At 35.8% G+C, this 25,656-nt stretch overlaps 1 protein-coding gene across 1 annotated transcript in view; it reads right to left on the reverse strand.

Annotated features, from left to right (window-relative positions):
* PALS2 (protein associated with LIN7 2, MAGUK p55 family member) overlaps nucleotides 1-25,656 on the reverse strand; it is a 96,795-nt gene that overhangs the window by 4,585 nt on the left and 66,554 nt on the right. The window contains exons 6-11 of the mRNA XM_054564150.1: nucleotides 16,468-16,599; nucleotides 14,515-14,614; nucleotides 14,117-14,185; nucleotides 12,375-12,536; nucleotides 6,162-6,364; nucleotides 4,776-4,904 (exon numbers count right to left, since the gene is read on the reverse strand). Coding sequence (XP_054420125.1) covers nucleotides 4,776-4,904; nucleotides 6,162-6,364; nucleotides 12,375-12,536; nucleotides 14,117-14,185; nucleotides 14,515-14,614; nucleotides 16,468-16,599 — 795 coding nt within the window. The remainder of the gene's footprint in view (nucleotides 1-4,775; nucleotides 4,905-6,161; nucleotides 6,365-12,374; nucleotides 12,537-14,116; nucleotides 14,186-14,514; nucleotides 14,615-16,467; nucleotides 16,600-25,656) is intronic.

Raw genomic sequence — 25,656 nt, forward strand, 5'->3', positions numbered from 1 at the left:
AATCTAAGGTAACAGGTTTTTATCTTATGGACTCTAGATCATGGAACCCAATTTCTAGCGGCTGTTAAGCTGCAAGCCACATTTGCTGCCTATCTCTAAGAAAGTGAATCTTAAAAACGTGTTTTGAAGACTAACTTTACATTTACCTAGTTTTTTAGCTAGCATTATTTATATTTCATAAAATATTTCTAGTCATTTTAGAATGATGTGAGGAATGCATAAATAATGGGTTCTGCTTATTTAGAGCTTTTCATTAAATGTAAGTGTTTTGAAATTTTATAATAACTTTACATGTTATTCAAATATTTATTTTTTTAAAGATTTAAAAAAAGTCCTCATCCAAGAATATATTCATTGATTTAGAGGGGGCTGGGGAGAGAAATATCCATGTGAGAGAGAAACATCGACTGGTTGTCTCCCTGCACATGCCCCAACTAGGGATCGAGCCCACACCCTTTTGGTTTATGGGATGATGCTCCAACCAACCAAGAAATGTGGCCATGGCAAATATTTATTGGGTTTCTATTAAAGTGTTTACTGTGTTTCTCATTTTATGGCTATAATAATGAGTAAGACAGAGTGGGTTTCTACCCTGTAGTGGAGAAGACAGATGAAGGGCCAATAAACATAAAAACCTGCAAGTTGTACTAAGTATATAACAGAAAACAATCAGGAACAAAGCATTTTAAGAGATCTGCTTCAGAGGGAGTGATTATGAAGACACTGAGTAAATGACTTTCAAACTGAGAACCATAGTGGGAGAAAGAGCACTCCAGGCAGAGGAAACAACAATGCAAAATCAGGAGGGAAATGAGCCTGATGTGGTTAAGACACCGAGAGACGGCCAGGAGGCACACATGGTCTGGGGTGGGGGGCGGTGTAGAAATTTGAGATGAGCATGGAATAGGTCTTGAAGGACCTAGATGCAATGGAGACATCTCTGGGTTATTATGGTGGTGAAGATGGAAATGACCTAGACTGAAAATATACAGGGTAGGCAAAAGTAAGTCTACAGTTGTTTGTATAGAAAATAATACAATCATTAATAATAATATAAGAATAAACTCTGTGCTTTGCATACTCACAATTGCAAACCTACTTTTGCCCATCCCTGTATTTTGGTGATAAAATCATCAGGATGAACTGATGGGCTGGAAGTGAAAAGTGAGGAAAATGAATGAATCAAGATGCTCTCGGGTTTCTAGCTTGAGTAAATGGATGTATAAGATGCAGAGTTGGGGAGTAGGGATGGGGAGAATGCGATTTATTGGGAAAGCAAATGTTCTACCTTGTACATATTAAATTTAAGATGTCTGTGAGACAGCCAAGTGGAGACGTAAGGAGGTGATTGGTTATGCAAGTCAGAGCTCTGAGGTCTGAAGTACCAGTATATAAATTAGGAATTATCAGAATAATGATAGTATATAAGTTAATATAAAGGGAAGTGTAGACAGAGAAGTGGGTTCCTAGCTAGGCCTAAGGGCCACTAATACTTTTTAGTCAATACTTTTCACTGAGATTCCTAAATAAATTTGAAAAATCTAAAATATCTTTTATTACAGATCTGTAAACAGGCCACAGTTCAACTTGAAAACAATACTTAACCTATTATAGTCATTAGTGATCTGGCTTATTAAAAAAAAAAAGATTCAGGCCTTGGATGGGTGGCTCAGTTGGTTGGAACATCACCCCATACACCAAAAGGGCTCAATACCCTCCTGGGGCACACACGAGAGGCAACTACCAGTGTTTCTCTCTCACACCGATGTTTCTCTCTCTCTCTCTCCCCTCCTCCCTTCCCTTCTAAATCAATAAATGTATCCTTGGGTGAGGACCAACTTGAATAAGCTCCTCTTGGTCAAAGATGGGACAAATGTGACTCACTTTGTAAGTTATATTAATGTCTAATCACTATGCTGTACACTTGAAACATAATATTGAATGCTGTCTCTAATTGAAAAAATTTTTTAAATTTTTTTAAAAAGATGGGACAATTCGAGTATCAATGAGAACAGTAACTGCAGTTACACATCAAATAAAAATCCATGTGTTCATCATGAAATTAAAAAACAGCCATGGCTGGTGTGGCTTAGTGGACTGAGCATGAGCCTGCAAACCAAAAGGTCGCGTGTTCGACTCCTGGTCAAGGGCACCTGCTTGGATTGCGGGTTAGTTCCACAGTTGGGGACGTGTGAGAGGCAACCAATGAGATGTTTCTCTCCCACCTTCTCCTTCTCTTCCTCTCTATCTATGGATAAATACATAAAATCTTAAAAAACAAAACGCAAACCTTATTTGGTTACCTGTTAACCTGTGGAGCCTGTTATGGAGCAAGACCATTATTCCGAAAGCTGATCCATAAAAGGAAAAGTATCAAGCATCTATCTTGACTTTCCTATAGGAACTGTACTTTAGAGTAATCAACTAGTTGATGAGCAAAAGTTAGTTTTTTAGAACTCTAGTTTATAAATTCTGAAAGAGTCACAAACTTAGAATATTACCAAATTACAATCCCTAAAAAGATAAACAAATAACTGATCCAGGCAAAGGCCAATAAAACTTGCCAAAATCATTAGGTGGAAAGCTCCCATGGAACTTTACAGACCAGGCTAACAACACCTGATCCCACTGATTAATCTTATCACAAAGGGAGAGACAGCCTTTTTCAAATGCCTCAAATGTTAACAAAACACATACCACCTATCAATTATTCTTGAAAAAAAAATTGAACCTCTACCTGATTCAAGCCTCTCTCAGTTCACAGGAAATACAAGAAATAGAGGAGAATGACACAATGGGGACCAAATTGATAAAATTCACACTATAGAACACTCAATAGGATAAATGACAACAATTTCTGAACAACTAAATAAGGTTAAAAGAGGGGAGGAGGTAGGGAGTGAGAATTTAAGATTAAAAGAGACTAAAGGGACATATGCTTCCAGCTAAGATGCACTAAGAGGAATCAGACTAACCCTCCTGTCTGACAACTAAAACAGACACAATGTACGGAGCAACAGTTTTTTAAGAGATCATACAACAAGCAATGAAAGAGAGCTCCCAGGGAGCCAGGAAACAAATGAAGTGAGCCCTGTGATCACCGCCGACTGCCAGCCTGACATTTCCAGGCTGCAACACAGTGAGGCACTGCCCGGAAGGAGCTGCTGGGCCCTCTAAGTCAGGACAGAGCGGCAGGTCCAGGGAGACCAAAAGCCTGCAGGTCAGAATACTGGAATGGAGTAGCAGAGCACAGAGACAGAACTTCAAAGACCTGCAAAAGGTCCCCTTCCAGCACGTGGCCAAGTACCAACTGTGTACATGTGCCACTACCCAAGGTCACTAAAGAGCCACCAGCAAGGCTGAGGTAGTCATCCTGAGCCAGGAACAGGACCTGTTCCCACAAGACAGAACAAAAAACCTCATGGTGCACAGGCCATTTGGGAGAGTGCCCACATGGTCTTGCTTTACTAGTGGAAAATAAATGCCCCTAGAATGAGAACTGCTCTGGTCTTACCCAAAAATTTGATAAGTAAGACCTGAAAGAAACAAACCAGTTCCAAATAACTGCATCCCAGAACAAAGCTCATGTCTGGCAACCAATAAAAAAGTAACAGGATTGTAAAGAAGCAGGAAAATATGACCCATCCTGAAGAACAGCCATTCAATCAAAACTAATACAGAACAGACACAAATGTTAGAATTAGTAGATGACAACATGAAAACACCTGTAACTATGTTGAAGCTACTCAGAAAGTTAAGTATAGACATGTAACCTGAAAAAGAGCAAAAAGGACGAACACTACCTGATTTTAAGGCTTAGCAGCTACAGTGTGGAAAGAGGTGGGAGCAGCAAGAGGGAGGGATTGTGAAGGGGCACAAGGAAGCTTTTGGAGGTGATAAACACGTCCATTATCTTGACTATGCGTCAAGGCTTCATGAGTGTAGCCATATGCACAAACTTCTTAACTTGTACACTTTCAATGTCTGCAGTTTACTGCATGCCAATTATGCCTCAATTAATTTGGAGAAAGAAGATTTAGAAGACATCAAGTAAATGCCATGTATTGTTCTTATTTGGATCCTGATTTGAACAAAGCAGCTGTAAAAAAATGATCAATCTTGGGGAAATTAAAATAAAGACTGTATATTGATGATATTAAGAAGCTGCTCTTATTAATTTTTTTACATGTTAATGGTGACAGGGTTATGTTTGAAAAGTCTTTATCTTTTAGAGATAAATACTAAAGTGTCTACAGTTGATAGGATAGCAAAGATTTGCTTCAAAATAATTCAAACTAAGTGAGGAAGTGAGGAGAAGTATAATTGAAACAAAAATGACTGTATGTTATTGAAGCTAGGTGATGAGCACATGGAAGTTCCTTTATTTCCTCTTGTATATATTTTAAAATTTCTATAATGTGAAAAAAGAGAGAGAGAGAAGACAATGCATGTAACAGAAACGAAAATGGTCTTGAGGCCCAGCTTCCTCATTAGTAAAATAAGGGGTTGGATTAATACACATATTTTAACACTGGCCCATTTCATTTACACCGGGGGCATAAACATTTGTTTTAAAATAAAGTGAACAATAATTTTTAAGTTAACAACAATACTGTTCTACATCCTAACTATATCTAGTAAATGAATTTTTATTCCATAATACCTCATATAGTATGTTTATTTCATCAACATAGAATTAAAACATGCTCAAAAGAAAAGGAAAAGTACAAGTTTTTGGAGGAAATAACACTATTAGCCTAGAAAGAACTGCTCACCGTCAAAAGCTTGGTAGTGATGCCAGCATCCACCACAGCTTTGTGCATGGCGCGTAATGTCTCTAGTTCTGGAGCAGCAATGAACACAACATAGGGCATGAACTCAGATGTCCTCAGTACTTTCAGGGCCTGTGTAGAAGAAAAATTGAATACCAATCTATATAGGATTAGAATTTGTATTGTTACCATTTACTAAATAATCAAAGTCTATCTGCCCTCTTCCTAAGGATTAAGGATATGATTTAACACTTGCCTCGCTTCTATCCTTTTAATTCCACAGGGTTCTCTCCCAAAAGAGCTCTATTAATTGTGTTCTGACCTCAGTCACACTACTCTTTGATCCTCTTGAACAAAGCATTAAACTTAATGACCCAAAAGTCATCAAGAATGATGTAAATGCGTTTTATGTTAATTGCAGAATTCAGAATTCTGTTAATATTTAAAAAGCTATAAATAATCTCAGTGTCTATTAATGGGAGACTGTTGATATAAATGAATATACATCCATATTATGAAATACTAAGCAGCAATTACAAAGAATAAAGAAAGCTCTACAGTCACCGACATAAAAAGATCTTCAAGAAAAACTTTAATGAAGAAAGCTAAAGAAATTGTATAGAATTTTTCCATTTATGAAAAGAATCAACAAAAACAGAAAACCCATTACATCTTATATATGTATATGTGCATATATATTATATATATTTTACCTAAGGGATAGTAAAAAGACAGAAAGATATATACCAAACTCAATATTTACTCCTGAGTAGGGAAGTGAGGTTGGGTTGAGTGCAGAGCAGTGGGAAGGGGTTGGTGAGAGAGACATGGACTGGAATGAGAATGAAGTGAATGTTTATGGGTATGTGTTGGGTGGGAATAGGCATGACTTCAAATTTTTCTTTTAATTTATACATTTTTAATTAAAAAGTTGGTTTTAAATTACAGTTTACAGTCAATATTATTTTGTATTAGTTTCAGGTGCACAGCACAGTAGTTAGACAATTATATACTTTATAAAGTGCTCCCCCTGATATTTCCAGTAACCAACTGGTACCATAGTTATTGCAATTTTATTGAGTATATTTCCTATGCTGTACTTTACATCCCCATGACTATTTTGGAGCCTGGGTTAAATTTTAAATTTAACATTTACTAATATATGCATTTACATATTACTTGGGCAAGTAAATATTAAACTTCTATCACATTTCTAGCGCTTGACTAATTGATCAGAGATTTATTTAACTCATGTAATATGCATAATACAGTTCTCTACCACCAACAGGTAATGGAGGGAAAGAGCTACCCTCACAATCTCAAAACAAAACAAAAACTCCAAAGGAAATAAAATTTAAAAGAAACAACTTTGGAATCCATGTGGCTTACCTGTGGGTTGACATCCAAAATGCAAGTTCGTCCAGTTTGTACAACCTCAAGAATAGAATCAATCTTGGTTCCATAGAGATTTCCTTCATATTCCCCATGTTCCAGATATTTTCCAGCTTTAATATCTGCTTCCATCTCAGAACGTGACACGAATTTATATGCCTGACCATCTTTTTCATCTTCCCTTGGTTTCCGTGAAGTAACTAAATAAAACAATGTTGAGAATTTGTACAAAGGCAGTGCAGGATACTAGAAAATAGACTAAAATGAACAAGGTAGCTTAAGTTTTTTTCCATTTGGCCAAATTTGGCCTGCTTGCAATTTTTGTAAATAAAGTTTAATTGGACAACAGCTACACTCATTCTTTTTATCATCTATGGTTTTTTTTGTTTGTTTTATACTGGTGGAATAGTTGTGACATTCAACCAGACCTGCAAAGCCTGAAATATTTACTATGCAGTCCCTGAGTAAAATAGTACTGCTGATTCCTGACCTATAGGAATTTTTTAAAGGTAGTCCCCAATATACAATTTGTATTTTAAAAAAAAAGGTGCATTAACCCCAAATAAAATTACCTGGAAGCAGAGTCCTATATTTAAATTCTTAATTGTGGTGAATCGTAGTAAGTGTGAGGTTATGTTGCAAGTGAGTATCTTTTCCAGCTGACCAGCATTCCCCTTCTCCCTTAGAAATATCAATTATATCCTTTCCTTACACTTTAACATTTCCTAATTGAATGCCCAGCAGTTGAGCAAAGTTCTCCTACTCTGAGTTAATATTATCAATTTTCTGAAGTGTAGTTTTACCCACAAGTTATTTATCATTTACCTCATCTCAACACCTTTACTTTAGCTTCCTGTTTATTGACACTCCTAAACATTAAGTTTTCTATTTTGTACTTTAGTGGGGGAAATAGCCACCTCAAAATTCTTAAAGTCTATTAACTTTCTCTACTCTGACACAATATGTATTCTTGCTGAGAGAATGAGAATAAATAAACCAAGTCAAAATATCTCTTTGTATGATATTTTATGGTTCTAAATACTTTCAGAGAGGAGGAAGGAGGAAGGACTTCTGGCCAAGATGGAGGCATGGGTAGATACACTGTGCTTCCTTGCACAACCAAAAGAAAGACAACAATTTTAAAAACAAAAAACAACCAAAACTGCCAGAAAATCGAACTGTGTGGAAGTCCGACAACCAAGAGGCTAAAGAAGAAACATTCATCCAGACCAGTAGGAGGCGCGGAGACAGGCAGACGGGTAGAGAGGATGTGTGGCAAGACAGCAGCTGGCAGACCGGGCGGTCCCACATCTGTGTGCAGATAAATCCTGAGGAACAGCTGGGAGTGACAGACCACTCAACCCAGGGTTCCAGTGCAGGAAAAGAAAGCCTCAAAACCTCTGAAACTATAAACCTGTGGGGATTGCGGCAGCAGGAGAAACTCCCAGACTCACAGGAGAGTCTGCTAGAGAGACCCATGGGGTCCTAGAAAGTACACAAACCCACCCGCCCAGGAATCAGCATCAGAAGGGCCCGATGTGCTTGTGGGTAGCGGGGGAAGTGACTGAAAGCTGGCCGAGAGCCCAGCAAGCCACATTGTTTTCTCTTGGACCCTCCCCAACAAGGTGTCACCACACAGCGACCTGAGTTGCACTGCCCTGGTGAAAACTTAAGGCTCTGCCCCTCCCAAGGTAACAGGTGCACTGAGACAAAGAAATATGGCCCAAATGAAAGAACAGATCAAAGCTCCAAAAGTAGAACTAAGTGATGAACAGACAGCCATCCTATCAGATAGAGTTCAAAACATTGGTAATTGGATGCTCAATGAATTATGGAGGCCAAAATGGAGGAAAAAGTGAAGGTTATGCAAAGTGAAATAAAGAAAAATATACAGGGAACCAACAGTAAAGGGAAAGAAACTGGGACTCAAATCAATGATTGAGAGCAGAAGGAAGAGATAAACATTCAACCAGAGTAGAATGAAGAAACAAGAATTCAAAAAAATGAGGAGAGGCTTAGGAACCTCTGGGACAACTTTAAATGTTCCAATATCCGAATCATAGGGATGCCAGAAGGAAAAGAAGAGCAAGAAATTGAAAACATTCTTGAAAAAATAATGAAGGAGAACTTCCCCTATCTGGCGAAGGAAATAGACTTCTAGGAGATCTAGGAAGCTCTGAGAATCCCAAAGAAGTTGGACCCAAGGAAGCACACACCAAGGCACATCATAATTACATTACCCAAGATTAAAAGATAAGGAGAGACTCTTAAAGCAGCAAGAGTAAAGGAGACAGTTTCCTACAATGGAGTTCCCATAAGACTATCAGCCGATTCCTCAAAAGAAACCTTGCAGGCAAGAAGGGGCTAGAAAGAAGTATTCAAAGTCATGGAAGGCAAGGACCTACATCCAAGATCACTCTACCCAGCAAAGCTCTCATTTAGAATGGAAGGGCAGATAAAGTGCTTCCCAGATAAGATCAAGTTAAAGGAGTTCATCATCACCACGCCCTTATTATATGAAATGTTAAAGGGACTTACATAAGAAAAAAGATCAAAAACTACGAACAGTAAAATGACAACAAACTCACAATTATCAACAAACTGAACCTTAAAAAACAAAAACAAGCTAAGCAAACAACTAGAACAGGAGCAGAATCATAGAAATGGAGATCAGAGGGGCGGGGGAGGAGGAAGAATGGGGGAAAAGGAACAGGGAATAAGCAGCATGAATAGTAGGTATAAAATAGGCAGGGGGAGGTTGAGAATAATACAGGAAATGGAGAAACCAAAGAACTTATACCTATGACCCATGGACAATGAACTAAGGTGGGGAGGAACGCTGGCGGGAGTGGATGCAGGGTAGAGGGTAATTAAGGGGAGAAAAAAGGACAATTGTAATAGCATAATCAATAAAGTAGCTATTAAAAAAGTAAATTAACATATAAATTTAAAAAGTGCTTTCAGAGACATATAACTCTGCAACTTGGGCCATGTTAAGAACGGACTATTATCACCTTTCAAACTGTTGTAAAAGTGCAGAATTAGGTACTTTCTGCCAACTTGTTAATACTAGTGTGGAGGAAAAGTAGTAGAGTGTGTGCACATATGTGTTACTTTCAGGTTTAGCCCGTATCTGAGTTTAGCTGGATTAGTATAAAAAAGTTTTCAATTTCTAATCAAGTACTTACACATGCACAATATCTGAAAAACCATTAAGCACATACAATTAAAATTAGAAAGTCATCCAGATGAAAAGTTGATAGTATTTTAACTCTTTGTATACACCAAGAAAACTTTTATAATAACAAAATAAACTTCAAACTCAAGCTCAATAATAAAGGTCGAGTTGATAAGTGAGATCATTATGTACAACAGGACTCCCTTTGCCCTTGCTGTTTTCTGGCTCAGCCTTGAGGGTGAGCATCCCAGACCAATGTGCAGAGCATTTACAAAGTAACATCAAGATCTTCAAAGTAACATCAAGGTGTTGTGATGATGGCTTTTTATAGTCAAAACTGTGTGAAGGAGGAATAAATGGTGATGGAAAGAGACTTGACTTTGGATGGTGAGCATACAATATACAGATTGTATATTATAGAATTGTACACTTGAAACCAATAAATTGAATTTATAATTCAATATATTCAATAAATTTATAATTTATTGAATTTATAATTCAATAAAACTTTTTTAAAAAACTGGAACCCTCATACATTGCTGGGAGTGTAAAATAGTACGGCCACTGTAGAAAAGTATGTGGCAGCTTCTCAAAAGGTCAAACACAGCCACTATGTGACCTACCGACTCCATTCCTAGGTATATATCTGAGAAAAATAAATTGTAAATGCCCACATAAATGCCTGTACACAAATGTTAATAGCAACATTATTTATTATAGCTAAAAAAAAAATAGAGCAATCCAAACATCCATCAACTGATGAACAGATAAACAAGATATGGTGTAGCCATAAATGGAGTATCGTTTAACAATAAAAAGTAACTAAATACTGCTACCTCTGATAACATGGGATGAATTTTGAAAACTATGTTAAGTGAAGAAACCTATAGCAAAACACACATATTATATAATTACATTTCTGTGAAATGTCCAGATAGACGGATTTATTGTGACAGAAAGCTCACTAATCATTAGCACAATGAGTTTAGAAATATGCACACAAAGGCATATCATTATTAAATTTCAGAATACTGAAAAACAACAAAACATAACAAAAGACCCTGAATATTTGTGAAAGAAAAATCAGGTCATGTACAAAAGAATTAGAACGACATTGAACTTCTTAACAGAACTGAATTCAAGAGTAAGATCTTTTGAGTTTTACAATCCAGAATTTCTATTCTCTGCCAAATAATCAGTCAAATACAGGGCAGAAAATAGACATCTTCAAATCCAGCAATGTGGAAATTAATCCCATACATCATTTCTGGTGAAGCTACAAGGGGATGTGTCCAGGAAAACAAGGCAATAAACTAAGAAGGAAGAAGAATGGGATGCAGGAAAACAGCTTCAACCTAGGACAGCAGCAAAGAGAAGACACATCACCGTGCGGGCAGCAGGGCGGCCAGAACAGGGAGCACATAGTGCTCACAGAAGCAAAAAGCCTGAGGCTCTGAGACAGAGGTCTTCAAGAAAAAAATAATGACCTAGTAAGTAAGTGAGTCTTCGGTTTAAAACAAAACTATACATTTGAAATCAAGGTAAAGAGAAGAAAAACAGATGTCTAGGATTGATTGTTGGGTGGGTGAACAAGCAGAGGCTGTCCAAGGAAGTAACAATGAATTAACTGAAACGAGAGCTATTTTTGTATTGGGAGGGTAGTCAGGAAGTCAACAGATGAGGCCCACCCTGGATAAGGCAAGAATTAGCAGAATGTAGACCAGCAATATGGAAGACTACCAAAAGAAACAGCAAAAGAAAAGCAACTGCTTCTGGTAAGTAGGCCCAAGGTGGGGGTAGAGGAAAACAACTGGTTATTTTTTCCATTATATGACATTAAGAAATACTTAATGTACATGTATTAATTTGATAAAAATAAAATACTTAAAATACTTTGACCAGAGTGAGGTTTTTACAACTACTTAACTAGGATTGGTCAGAGTTTAGTGATGTACAGTGCCTACAATAGAATCAAAGCCGTACCCTGAAGCGGTGATAAAAAAATAGCATGTGGGGACAATGACGAGGTTACTCCCCCAGTGACCCCTATGAACTTTAGCAATAAGATTATTCACTGAGAATTAAACCTCAAAACAAAGGATGAAAACAGAAACTCTAAAATTCATCTAAAAGAGATGGAGTGATGTGAGGCTAAGATTTGACTCAGAACAGCTTAAAGCCATTAATATACCTAAAGAAATAGTGTGTTAGTCAAAATCAAGGGGTCTGGTCAGCAACGGAAGCATAGGCAGGGGAGTTATAAATGTGACACTGGCTTGTCTCCTGCATGCTTTAGGGGACAGAGCATGTAAGTTCCCACAAGTAAAGGCTCATGGATCCTTAAAATAAAGACATGTATATTATTAGTCCTCATAATAAGTCAGTGACATCATCTAACTCCTTGATCTAATTCCATTCTCATCAAGCATACTTCTGACATCATTACTGAACTTAACATGTAAATATGCAAATACGGAAAGAATGAAAAGATCATGAGTGTTCGGTTCACTTAATGGTTATAATTCCCATCAGTATCAATTTATTTTATATATCAATCTTAGTGACCCTAATTAATGCTGCCTGCTCTGGAAGATGAATCACTCTTGATGTGCTATCAAAATTCAGGTTTATGACCTTGCAGAATCATACAAATTAACAAAAGGGATGGCCACAGTGAGAAGTGTCTGAGGATCCAGCAGGTCCCCCCCCACCTTTTTTTTACACTAAACTGGTTTAAAAATACAACTTCAGAGAGTAAAAGAAAATACAAAGTTAATGCTGCCTTTGCCACAACTCTTAATGCTTGTATTAACCAACATTTCTGGACTGAACAGTTTGGAAAAGTGACTGCCACCAGACAGCAGGCTGACAGGGGAATAGTGCTATTTCAAGATGGCTGTATTTTTCAGTATCCTCTGTTTGTTTTCATTGATATAATAAAAAAAAATTGGGAATAAAGATAGTAATAATGATGATCTGCCCCCCCTACATTTTCCTGCCAATTAAATAGCAAAGAAAACACAAAAACTTACATGGCACTGTAGTTCCAAATCTAGTAGGATTCAATACTATGAACCTGTTTTTCAAGCTTCTTCGTCCCACACCTTGAGCTCCTATTAATACTAAGGTCTTTCTTTGGAAGGGAGGCATTTTGGCTACCTCCTCATAGATCTGGATTTCATGACGATCAAATTCTAAATGTAAAAGGAAATGCAGAACATCATATTCAATTGTCTTTTATATGGACAAAAATCCTTTGTTATTCCATTCAGTAATGACTTAGTTGTCTTGATAGTTAAATATCACTTAAATTGTACTCAGTACAGATTTATTTTTATTAATTGGGTAAAGTACAAGAAATTATATTTTAATTTAAACATCTGCTTCCATCCATTTGCCCTTAAAATTTGTCTAGCCAAGCTAGTAAAATTCCTGTGCTTCATCCTTACCAGATATTTTATCCATAAAACCTTTTCCTTATCAATTCATGAGTAAAAATAACTCCTCTAAAATAAATAATTCAGTGACAAATACTTTATATAATTTATTCAGTTAAAAAGTGTTTCACATATGGAAGAGAGCAGTATAGCTAGCATGGATGCTTAAATAAGTCCTTCTAGAATGAGTATGCTCTTCCAATGACATAAATGAATAAATACTGTCTTGGCGACTCTGCAAATATCAGTTTGATTAATAAAATGCATACAGAACACATACTGACATTTAATTATTAAGATTTTAAATTTATGTATAAAATAAAATATAGGATACAAATTATCTTCAGTAGAAATACATTCCAAAATTATAATCTTAGCCAATAGAAAGATTACAGGTTTTCTATTTTCAAAAAAGCTTTAACAACATATATTTAATGAATACAAGGCCTAATTGAGTGTGAAATATATTGCCATTATTATAGCTATAACTCTCAATCTATAGAAATAACACTCCTTCCTTAGGTTATTTTAACAGCAACTCTTTTAAACTGATATTACAGGAGAGCTTATTTCCTCATTATTATATTATTATAATATATTATTCCCTTTACAGTGTACTATTTAGTTTAATACTAGTAGAGAGATGGCTCTGAACTAAAGAAAGTACTTTAAAATAGACAATTCCTTTGAGTAAGACCCCAAAGCTGTGTTTCACGCATATCGGCCTCTATAAATGAAAAGAATTGCTGCGGTAGTGGGCAGGTTTATCTTTCCTTAGGTCTAAAAGATTTAAGAAAAAACCCTGAGAGATTAGACTAATATTTATTTTTATTTTATCTTGGTGTACAGGACTATGCTCTAACCAACTAAACCACCTGGCCATGGCAGGTCAGACTAAGATTTATTTGGTCCAGTACTATTGTCCCAATAGTATTACGGACAATGTTATGGCCAAATACTGTTGCCTTAATCATAACTTTTGTAATAGCTTCATAAAGGCATTTTGCTCTTCAGAAATGACAAATTACTATCGAAGTTCTCTGAACAAATAGTTTTAATTATAAAATTGCTCCTTCATTAATACAAGCATAAATCCTAACAAAGTCATTGTATATTAAACTATACTCATAAAATAAAGCACATTGGTGATAGTGTAAACATATATAATATTGGGATTTAAATAATGCTTTTATATTGTATTATACTATGCGCTCACAGGAATTGGGTAGTAATCTGAATTATATTTATTGAAAATTATACATTTAGATCTTACGCCACACTGATTAACAATATAAAGCTATCTCACTTAAACTTCTCAAAAAGTATTCCAAACATACCTGCATTTCTGGTTGTAAGGTACATCATCTTTTTCTTTTTTTTGCTACTTATGGTTCCACAAAAAGGTCCTGAAGGATGACAAGACAAATATAACCTAAACAGCATGTCAAAATATGATAAAACTGCCCTGTGGTATTCTATAGGAGTGGAAGGATTCTCTTCCCAGTGTTACATCCTACAAAGCTGAAGAGGGTGGCTGAGGCACCAAATTCTGACACCGTACCAGCAGGTAGCATAAAGGGACCAAAAAGTTTACATTTGAGAGAGATGCAATAGAGCAGATGGGAGGGATTGATTTTAGGTATATATTAAATAAAGTAATTTGCTAATTCAGATGAAAGAGGCAAAGAGAGGTGGCCACAAAAGATGACTTGTTACTTATTGTGTTGCTCATCACCTGAACTGTCCCAGTCTCTTCTAACAAATGCCTTTCTCTTCTCTTCCAGGAACTGGCTTGGAATGAGACCAGCGCTTCCTCCCTCTTTTACATGGCTAGCCTAGAATCAAATTAATGAATTGTGTATGTCAGTGACCAAAATTTGAGACGACATTCTAAAAAGTAGGACAAGCAGCAGTCAGTAAAAAAAATACCACATTTGCTCTTAAAAACTGACCTTGAGATTTAAATCCACAGCATCGTCAAGTTATTTAAACACTTTAGCACTAAGGAATCAAGTGGCACCTAATCAATCAATCTACCCACCACCACCTGATACGAAAATTTGGGGATCAAAAGACAAAGCAGACAGGTTCTTCAAATTACCAAAACTTTTTATTTATAATACTAAGTTAGTAAAAAAATAGAAAGGAACAAATGCTATTCTGTGTGTTTATAGGGCATTTATTTCATCTAGCATGCTTTAGTAAGATATTTACTACCAACCTTAATCCTACCATGTTGGTATTTCCTGAGGCCACATTGAAGAAAAAGACAGCAGTGGGAAAATAGAGTGAAGCTTTTTAAATTCACACTATCAGCAATCTGGATATCCTGAGAGGTAGTAAGTTTAAGGAGATAAAACTTCAACTGTCAAGAAACTAAATTTTAAAATAAAATCCAAAGAAGTGCTAGTGGCTGGAGAAATGGCTATGTAGTGGCTTATTCTACAAAGTTAGTCACTTCATCCTTATAAACTGGCATAAAAAAAAATCTGGTACATTTTTAGCAATTAAAATCTTGAAAAATAGAATTAAAGGACTAGATGACAAAATGTAGGAAGAAATAGAGATAAAAAAGAATTAGACAAGGAAACTAAGAAATAGCATTCAAAATGTCAGAAAATAGAAAGAATCAGAAAAATTCAATAAAGGAAACAGCCACAGAAGGCAGATTTTTCAGGTGAGCAGTCTAAGAAAATCAGCGGAAAGCTGCTAAAATCATGAATTCTATTTCTTCGTTTTCTAACCACTTGTACACATTAATGTCTTAATTTAAGGACACCTTAGTTAGATTGTTCTCATTCTTGTAATTCATGGCCCTCACAAGTCAATATAACTTAATAGAGCTAATTGCGTTACTGATATATCAGTTTAATTTAGAGTTTAGTGCTAAGTCTTGGGTCCTTTTCCCACAGTTTGTTCTTTAATGAGACTGATAGTTTAATGAAGTTTAGGCTTTCTGATTTGTTAGTTTCTCTCATTCTGAACACTGTGGGTGTTAGCAAATGCAAACGATGATGAAAACAGATGTCTTATGGCTGCTAGAGATTTCTGAAAGCTATTAAAGGGACAGGAGAAAGAACATAATCACACAGATCTGGAAAACCAAGGGGACAAAATACAGTGATAACACACATTCTGTTTTATAAACACAGATTTCGATCCACAATCAAAAACAATACTGATGATAAAGCATACCTTCCTTTCTCAATAAGTGAGAAGAGGTAGGCAAGTAGATTTAAGAGCTAAGAACTTAAAAAATTATTTTATTTGCCATGAATGTATTCAGAAGCGGAGACAAGAGAAAGACTAATGCAAGCACAATGAGAAACTTCTAGGTAAAACAAACAAAAACAAACACCAAAAAGGGATGACCCCAAATCAGTTGTTCTTACCCAATTCTCTATCTTACTGCAATCACCCATGTGGAAAAACCAACTGGTCTAATCCCTAAACCAGGGATGGCACCACAGGCTAGTTAATTTTGCATTTATTAACAGCTACTCACAAATTCCCTCTTAATTTGGTCTTCTAGCCACAAAACCAGTAGCCATGAGGCAGGAGCTGTTCATGCAGGAAGAGACATTGGAACAAATGCTAATAATACCATCTTCCTAAAGATTCAGATGTTGGCCAGATCTAAGGCTGAAAACAAAAAAGCGGTTGAGGAAATTCTGAGGAGCGTACTAACCTGCCACCAGTTTGGATCTTCTCTGTTTACGATCTGAAGAATTTCTCCTTTTGAAAATTTCAATCCTGCTTCTTTGCAGGGTATTAGGTTATCATTGTATGGATTATAATCAAAATGACATTTCACAAATACCTAAAACACACAGAATAATTTAAAATACTACTGATATATCACTTTTCACTGGATTTTTGAAATCTTTTTTCAAACCACTTTGATTTCATTGTAGTTGACAATGTATTTATTTTTATTTTTTATTTTTTCATCTTCACCCAAGGACATGCTTACTGATTTTAGAGAGAGGGGAAGAAAGGGGGGAGGGGAGAGAGAAAAACATTAATGTGAGAAAGAAACATCGATCATTTATCTCTCGTACGTGTCCCGACTGAGGATCAAACCCACAACCTAGGCATGTTCCTGGACCTGGAATCGAACCCACAACCTGCTGGTTTATGGGAGGACACTCCACTCAACTGAATTACACAGTCCAGGGTTTTGACAATGTATTCAATACTTCAACCAAGGAACTTATCTCTTTCGAATAAAAATTAAATTATTAGGACATTAATAATTTGGTATCAGAAAAGAAAGTAAGAAATAAACATTAGCACCACATTAAAACTTTTTCTATTTTAACATCTAATCTTAAATCAACAAAGAGTTTGACAATCATTTTATTCCACCATTCTTTTCACCACGATTTCCAACCAACACTGCATTATTTTTATGCAAACAAATGCTACTTCCTAATTAACATCCTGAAACAATATATACAATTGATTTAAGGCATGTATTTCATATATATTAGGACTTTTTGAAAGAGCTCTGAAACCAAAATTAAATAATAAAATTTCATGTTGAAGACAGACTGAAATATATTTAGTAACCTTAAAAAAAATACCAACTTTCATCCCTGTTAATAATTTTCTTTTTAAATCACATAGTCTTACACTGGCCAAAACTAGTGTGGAAAATATTTTTCTGGAATCATCTTACTCTGATTTAAATGATCAGCATTAAATTAATTTTAAGACAAATACTGAAAGAGGCTTGAAACTATTTTAAATTATACAAATTTCTTTTAAATCTATTTTATCAATAGAAGTATGTTTTATTATGTAGTTACAATCTCCAGTATCTAGAATATTTTGCTTATTTACTTTATAATTTAAGTTCCAATTAAGCTAAGCATTTTCTGTATTTGGTGGCTAGTTCAGACAGATTACTTTCTTAAAACAAACTCTTCTCATGCATATTTATAGAAATTCAAATTTTATCTTTTGAAGAACTGACTTAGCATTAATCAGCAGGTAAACTTTAACAAGCAGAAAAGTGCATAATTAGTCAATATAATGTTATTTTTCTATTTATCATACACCTACAAATACAACCACACTGGATATAACACACATAAGTACATGATTAGTGTAGTAAAATGTAATGTGATGGATGCATATTAAATAATTTAAAATAACTAAATTGGAGAACATGTGACAGAATTTTAGTTTTTTACAATTAGATGATTTTGAAAGAAAGCATTCAGAACATTTTCAATAACTCTGGAAAGGCTAAATATTAATGTTTAAAAAAATCAGCAAACTGATCATTTTTTCTGATATACAATTTTAGCAATATCTAAAAAAGCAAGCATACGATTAATATTAGGATTGCTTAAAATGTGACAACTGGCTAACTTGACATAACATGCAGCTCAATGATTTGGCAATGGAGAAAACCCAAAATGATTAAGTTTAATCACGGTGAATTTAGTTGGCCGATGCGACAGAAAAACAGTACCAGAGAATGTCCAGGAATGACATCATACCTGACGGACGTGTGCTGGATGCCTCTCCATTCTGATGCAACTCTAGAAATATATTTTTCATTGTATAAATAAAGCCAGGCTTTAAGGTGATAATAAATAAAAAAAATATAAACAAACTACTGGCCTATTTTATTACTTCACTCATTTGGTAAAGCAACTACTTCCCTTAATAATTGTCCATAGGTATACGATCTGAAAATTATAAATGCTAGGAGCAAAAAATTAGAGAGGTTTGAGATCAGGCAGAGAAAAAGCATGGTAACACAAAGTCGTAAAAATATGAGGGTATTCCTTACGTCTCAAGGAAGCTGCACTGGATGAATAATAAGAGCAGCATGTCATCCAACCATGACGATGTTTATGATTCTTACCTGTGGGACAGACTGTTTTGTAACCATAAAGCTCAGATTTCCTGAGTTAGTCCAAATTTCAAATATTCATTCCCCTACTCCCATCAAATTGTTCTGAAATTATCATTATTTGTGGAACAAAAACCATGCTTTTCAAATGTAAAGAATTTCTAGAGGAAATAGTTTTTATTTTTTCATTTATCAAATATGTTTTGGAACATTACTCTCATGTTTATAAATTCAGATTAAAGTGGTCTTACTTTGAACTTTGAAACTTTGTCTGAAAGAATTAATGAACCCAATCTTTGATCTAAGCATTTCATAATAACCTTAAAATCATTAGAGATTTGTCCAGTATAATTATGTTTTATTATGTACATTTTAAACTGTTTCAGTAACTAATAGGCTGTGGATGTTAACAGTTCATTCATTATTAAAAAGTTTCTAAACACAACCTAACATATTTCAATCTCACATTCTTATTAAAAGAAAGATCTATCTTAATGACTAAAAATCTCAAGTAGATGGAAGAGAGAAAGGGCAGTACAAATGGCCTTTAAATACAGGAGATGTATAACCTCACTCAGAGTAGAAAAATAAATTAAAATTATGTTATGATAACAGTTTGTTCCCATCAGATTAGCAGAAATACAAATACCTGATATACCACAGCTGGACTATGGGCCAACAGTCATTCTTCTGACAGGTTGGTAAAAATATTGGTGCAATCCCTTGGGAGGACAATTTGGCAATAGCTACCAAAATTACAAATGTAAAACTCTCTGACCTAGCAATCTACCTCTGGAAATGTATTCAATGGCAATGTTATTCAGATATACGTAAAGTGACTTATGAATAAGACTATTAACTACTGAATTATTCCTAACTGGAAAAGATCAGACATACCCTCATTATTTAATAACAGGGAACTAATTAAACAAGTCTATGTAATATAACACTATGCAGATATTAAAAAAGGAAGAGGGATGTACTGCAACAGGCAGACTATGTGGTTAATTAAAAAAAAACAACCCAAAAAACAAGGTTCAGAGTGTGTACATAATGTAACCTTTTCATTAAAGAGGAGGTATAAGGGGAAAAAGAATATATAATTTTTACTTACTTGTATATGAATAAAGAAACTCTGGAAAGATAAATTAAGAGCATGATATCCTATGGGAAGAGTGAGGACTAGATTAGTAGATTAGGAGGGAGGTTTCAACTGAATACAAATTTATATTTCTTGAATTTCAAACCATGGGAATGATTCACTTATTCAAAAATTAAGTTTTTGTAGTAATAAAAGTAAAGATGAAATGACTCCTGCTTCTAAGATGAAGCAACAAGGACCCTCCAACCAGAAACAACTAAAACACTGAACAAAATACGTGAAATATTTTTCAAGACATCAGACGATGAAGATCCTGATTTCCTAAAACGCAGAACAAGATGAGCTGTACACTTGCTCCAGCTACAGGCACAGAGAAAGTTTCCACTGTGCAACCTGGGAAAGGGAAATCTGTGTGGAGCCTGGTGGTCTCCCAAAGCTGAGGAGATGGGCAGGGAGACCGAGGTGGCTACAGTGCACAGAGTAATCAGTGAGGAGAGGGTTACACTCAGAAAGGGCTTTAGAAATGCAGAGGACTCACTTGGGTTTTCAGCAAAGGACTGATCAGTGCACATGTGTGAGGACACTGCTCAGGGTCAAGTAATGAACCAGTATTATAGAGAACAGCTTAAGGAGTTTGTACAGGGTCTGAAATAGTCTCTTTCACTAGGGTGAGTGGGAAAACTTCATAATTCATGAGGCATTGAGTATTAAGAAGGGTTATGCCCTACACTTAGTCCTGCTGTGGTTCCACCTAACAAAGCTTAAAAAGCAAGACCTAAAATGAAAAAGTGCTCCCAAGTAACTTAAGTATCCTAGAACTATTTCTAAGAATACAAAAATACCCAGTACTCAACAAGGCAAAATTCATGATATCTGGCAGCCAATCAAAAATTACCAGGCATGCAAACAAGAAGGAAAATATAATCTAAAATGTTCAAAAAAATCAATCAAGAGTGAACCAAAAAATGACAAATATGACTGAGTTATTACACAAAAACATTAAAATAATTATTTTCACTTTACACAGTTATTCACATGTTCAAAAAAGTGGAGGAAGAAATGGGTATGTCAGGTAGAAATATGCCAGATATAAAAAAAGACTCAATTTGAATTTCTAAAGGTGAAAACCAAAATGCCTGGGATGAACAGTACACCAGATGTGATTAGCAGCAGATTAGACATTTCAGAAAAAAAGATTAGTAAACCTAAAGACATAGCAATAGAACCTATATAACATGAAAGATTAGGAGAAAATAAAGCTGAAATAAATGAACAGAGTATTAGTGAGCTATGGGACAACGTCAAGGAGACAAATATACACGTAAGTAGCGTCATCAAAGGACAGGAGGAACAGATGAATAGAAAACAATACCTGAGGAAATAACTGTAAATTTTTTTCTATATTTGATGAAGGAAACAGCCTCTTCAACAAACGGAACTGGAAAGATTGGATATCTATATGCAAAAAAACCCCCACTCCAGACCCTCTGATGCTCATCTTGCATCCTATACAAACTCTCATAAAGTAAATGGATCATAGAGCTAAGTGTAAAGCATAAAACTATAAAACTTTTTTTAATCCTCATTCTAGGATTTTTTTTTTATTGCTGAGAAAGAGAGGAAGGAAATGGGGGTGGCAGTGGGGAGAGACAGAGAGAGAGAGAGAGAGAAACACTGATTGGTTGCCTTCTCATATGTGTACCAACTGGGAATCAAACCTGCGACCTTATGGTCTATAGGATGATGCTCCAACCAAGCCACAGTGGCCAGGGCAAAACTGTAAAACTTTTAAGGAGAAAATCTTTATAACTTTGAGTTAGACAAGAGCTTTTTTTACACAGAATAACAAAAGCAAAATTTTTAATCAAAATTTTTTATGAACAAAAAAATAGACAAATTGGGACTTCATCAAAACAGTGACAGACTCATAGAGAGTAGGCTGACAGCTGTCAGGAGAAGTGGAGGGACTGAGCAAAAAGAAAACAACTCATGGACATGGACAACAGTGTGTTGATTGCCAGGGATAAGTGGTGGGGGGTGAACGGGGAGAAGGGAGGGAGGTGGAGGAGGGTAAAAGGCAGATAAATAGTGATGGATGGAAACCTGAAGTGTTGAATGCGCAATGCAGTGTACAGACGATGTGTTGTAGAGCGGTGCCTCTGACACCTGTATAATTCTGTTAACCCATGTCACCCCAATAAATTCAATAAAAAGAAAAAAATCGAAAACTTCTGCTCTTTGTATTATACTGTTAAGAGAATAAAAAGACAAGCCTTTTTACAGGGAGAAATCTGTGTAGGTCTTAATTCTGATAAAGTACGTGTATCCAGAAGACATAAAGAATTCTCAAAACCAAGTAAGAAGAAAATACGCAACTTAATAAAAAATGGATAAAAGATTTGAAGATATTATCGAAATAGTCATAAGCATGGTATAAACACATGAAAAGCTGCTTAATGTTAGTAGTTGTTAGAAAAATGCAAATTAAAATCATGATGATATAAAGGCTGATGATACCAAAAGTTGGTGAAGATGTGCAGTAATTGAAACTCTCATAATACAGCTGGGAACATAAATTAGGATAGTACCACCACTTTTGAAAATATCTTACTACACCTTAATAATAACCCCCTATTTCCGTTTTTCTGACTCAAAAGTCTCTTGGCTATTTATCTTATCAAATACCATAAAAACCCATTGAAATTTTTATTGGAATTTCACTGAATTCGCAAGTCAATTTGAGGAAAATCAGTATGTTCACAATATTCTCTTTCTGTCCATGAACATGACATCCATCGCTGTTTATTTAGATTTTCATCATAGTGTTTTTGTGTGCAGTAGTCTTGAGTATTTTTGTTAGACTTATTCCTAGACATAAACATAGACACAGATACTCTCTGACTCTATTGTAAATGTCTGTCTTAGTTACATTTCTAGATGTTTGTTAATGACACAGAAATGCAACTGACTTTTGTATACTAATCTTATTTTCAGGTTCCCTGCTAAACTCTATTATTTCTAATAATTCATAGTTTTGGGAAGTTCCTATGCAAAAATAAATTATTACTTGAAAACAAATTTTATTGTTTCCTTTTTAAACCTTCTGCTTTTATAATTTATTTTTGTCTTTTTGTGCTTATTGAACTCTCAATAAAATAGTGGATGGAAATGGTGCTAGTGAACATTATTCTCTAGTTCTTAATTTAAAAAAAATAGGCAAAGGCTTAATCTGTTTTAAACTTTATGGGTTGGCTTCTTTGGCTTAATGAATACCAACAAATAATTGTATATAAACAATAATTTAAAAAGCAGCAACGTCCAGGGGCCTCAGAATTTCATTACATACTAAGCAAAAAATTTTTAAATTCTTTAAAAAAGGACTCAAAATTGTTGAAGTTTTATTTTTTTTAGAAGTTGAATCAAGTCCATTTCCCTCATTAAAATTCTGAATATCACCCTCTTCCCCAAAAGCAAGTGGTACTTTTCCATGCAGCTTCTGCCAGTGTCCTTAAGCTTGTTGACATCAAGCTGGTCTAACATGCTGGGTGGCATTTCTGTCAGCTCCTTTGTCAAAATGTGGCTGATAATGGGGAAAGTGTTTGCTGCCACAGATGTCTGAGCGTTAGGATTGTTAAAGTGGGTCACCATTCCCTAGTTTGCACACACACTACTCCTAGTTTCTCTAAGGAGAACTATAGATTTTTTTATCATCTGTTATAAGAGATATTTGTTTTATCATCTGTTACTCTATATATCATCTCAGGGCAACTCCTTGTTACCAACCACAATTACGCCTGAAGTTCGGCAAGTTTCTCTTGGCACTCAAATAGTCAGGCAGGCCGGATGAAGGCCCAGTCTCTGATTTTACAAAGAATACTTCCAACAGTCAACTAACTATTCAAAATATTCAATTTTTTAAAAGTAAGATTTAAAAGGTTCTTTCCTATTTCTAAATTATTAATCATTTTTAAAGAATCATGAATAGGTACTGAGTTTTATAAAATTCTCTATTGAGGTTTTTCCCTTTTAATCTGTTAATGTACTTGGCTACACACACGGGTTTTCTGATATGAAACCATTCTAGCATACATGGGATAAATCCAACTTGGACATGTTGTATTATCATTTTTGTACATGATTACATTTCATCTGTTAATACTGAGAATTTATATATATATCCTTGAGTGAAATGGAACTTTAATTTCTTGTATTTTTTGTGTTTATTTTATTGATTATGCTATTACAGTTGTCCCATGTCTTTTCTCCTTTATCTCCCTCCACCCTGCACCACCCCTCCCTCCAGCATTCCCCCCCTTAGTTCATGTCCATGGGTCATACATATAAGTTCTTTGGCTTCTCCATTTCCTATACTATTCTTAACCTCCTCCTGTCTATTTGGGACCTACTATTTATGCCTCTTACTCCTTGTACATTCCCCCCCTGCCCCCACCAATAACTCTCCATGTGATCTCCATTTCTGTAATTCTGTTCCTCTTCTAGTTTGCTTAATTTGTTCTTATATTTTAGGTTCAGATGTTGATAGTTGTGAGTTTGTTGTCATTTTACTGATTATAGTTTTGATCATCTTCTTTCCTTAGATAAGTCCCTTTAACATTTCATATAATAAGGGCCTGGTGATGATGAACTCTTTTAACTTGACCTTGTCTGGGAAGCACTTTATCTGCCCTTCCATTCTAAATGAGAGCTTTGCTGGATAGAGTAATCTTGGATGTAAGTCCCTGCTTTTCATGATTTTGAATATTTTTTTACAGCCCCTTCTTGCTTGCAAGATTTCTTTTGAGGAATCAGCTGATAGTCTTAAGGGAACTCCTTTGTAGATAACTGACTCCTATTCTCTTGCTGCTTTAAGATTCTCTCTTCATCTTTAATCTTGTGTAACGTAATTATGTAATGCCTGGTATGCGTGTTCCTCCTTGGTCCAACTTCTTTGGGACTCCCTGAGCTTCCTGGACTTCCTGGAAGTCTATTTCTTTTGCCAGATAGGGAAGTTCTCCTTCATTATTTTTTCAAATAAGTTTTCAATTTCTTGCTCTTCCTCTTCTCCTTCTGGCACTCCTATGATTTGGATGTTGAAATGTTTAAAGTTGTCCCAGAGGTTCCCAAGACTCTCCTCATTTTTTAGAATTCTTGCTTCTTCATTCTGCTCTGGTCGAATGCTTATTTCTTCTTTCTGCTCCAAATCATTGATCTGAGTCCTGGTTTCCTTTCCCTCACTCTTTGTTCCCTGTATACTTTTCTTTATTTCACTTTGTAGAGCCTTCACTTCTTCCTTTATTTTGCAACTGTAGTCAACCATTTCTGTGAGCATCCTGATTATCAGTGTTTTGGACTCTGCATCTGATAGGTTGGCCATCTCCTCATCGCTTAGTTCTTTTTCTGGAGTTTGATCTGTTCTTTCATTTGGACCATTTTTCTTTGTCTTGGCATACCTGTTACGTTGTAAGGGGTGGAGCCTTAGGTATTTGCCAGGGCGGGGCAAACTACTTCACTGAGTTGCGGCACTGTATGTTGGGGTGGGCTCAGAGAGGGAACAATGCCACTTGCTTGGCTCTCGCCCTGCTTTTGGTCACTTCCCCTGCTACCCACAAGTGATTTGGTCCCTTCTGGTGCTGATTCCTGGGTGGGTTTGTGTATGTTCTAGGAACCAGTGGGTCTCTCCAATGATCTTTCCTGTGATTCTCAGAGTTCCTCCCTCTGCCACAACCCCCACACATATTTATAGCCAGAGGTTTTGAGGCTTTATTTCCCCATGCTGGAAGTCTAGTTTGCGCTGTCTGTCTCACTCCACAGTTGTTCCTCCCGGTTTATCTGCACATGAATGTGGGCCTGCCTGGTTTGCCAGCTACCACCTCACAGTGCATCCTCTCTACCCCAGCTGCCCACTT

This window comes from Pteronotus mesoamericanus, unplaced genomic scaffold (genome assembly GCF_021234165.1).
Source record: "Pteronotus mesoamericanus isolate MK-2021 breed Mesoamerican mustached bat unplaced genomic scaffold, CSHL_Meso_final scaffold_85, whole genome shotgun sequence".
NCBI lineage: Eukaryota > Metazoa > Chordata > Mammalia > Chiroptera > Mormoopidae > Pteronotus > Pteronotus mesoamericanus.